Source organism: Morone saxatilis, unplaced genomic scaffold, assembly GCF_004916995.1.
Source record: "Morone saxatilis isolate NCDOM2014 unplaced genomic scaffold, NCSU_SB_2.0 Contig16, whole genome shotgun sequence".
Lineage (NCBI taxonomy): Eukaryota > Metazoa > Chordata > Actinopteri > Moronidae > Morone > Morone saxatilis.
The window spans coordinates 24,818,528-24,819,390 of NW_023339718.1; the positions used below are offsets into that span (position 1 = coordinate 24,818,528).

An 863-nucleotide genomic window follows, 5' to 3' on the forward strand; every position below is an offset into this window, starting at 1 on the left:
TTTTTTTTAGGTTTTTCTACACTGGTATGCTGCTCACAGTCCCATTTCTTTATGCTTTTCCCGTTGGTTGCACTACACAGCTGATTACAACAGAGGAAGAAGGTGTTGGAGGAGAGGAAGAGCAGCACTTGAATTAAATCAAAAAGCCCTTTAAACCCTTAACCTGTTCCTCTGAGTCATCCCTGCTCGGAGTGGCACTGCATAAGTAACAGTAAAAATGTAAAGCCATATACCTTGCCCCAGGCGACCTCCAGACAGGGCTTCTTTGGCCGTGCCGAAGCCTAGCTCTCGACACACCACGGTGGCAGACAGCAGGCTCCAGTTGTCATCACATATGGTGCCCCACTCCCCGTTTTTCAACACCTCCACTCTGCCCTCGCCTACGATGGCCCCACCACGAAGACGAACCAATGGTTGCTGAAGGGGAAAAACAGAGACACTGTAAAAGACATTGCTGTAAAATGTTCAAATTCTCAAACCGCATATTTAGGTTATTCTGGTTCTTTCACAAATAATGGGCTCAGCTGAAAGTTTGGAACCAAACTTTTCCTTCTCCCTGATGAGAAAGCTGAGGCAGCAGACTGGGTGGCTTTATGTTTATAGAACATGCTTTTAATGCGGTTCTCCCATTAACTGTTTGGACAAACTGGGAGAATGAAGTAAACATATTAGCACAGTTTAAGCTGCCTAACTGCTATTTGTATCCACAAAGTAAAGCCCAGACGTCGTAATGTGTGGGGTCTTGTGACAACTCCTTACTCCAGCTTTTTACAGTACATCCTCCACATAGTTTCATTAACATTAAACCTTTTAAAGACCCCCTTCAGAATAAGACATACATACAATTAGTCTGCTTGGAACAA

General features: G+C 44.3%; 1 protein-coding gene across 1 annotated transcript in view; it reads right to left on the bottom strand.

The window, feature by feature from the left end:
- loxl2b (lysyl oxidase-like 2b) overlaps nt 1–863 on the bottom strand; it is a 44,966-nt gene that overhangs the window by 18,424 nt on the left and 25,679 nt on the right. Inside the window, 1 exon segment of the mRNA XM_035658364.1 lies at nt 234–417. Within this exon segment, the coding sequence (XP_035514257.1) occupies nt 234–417 (184 nt within the window).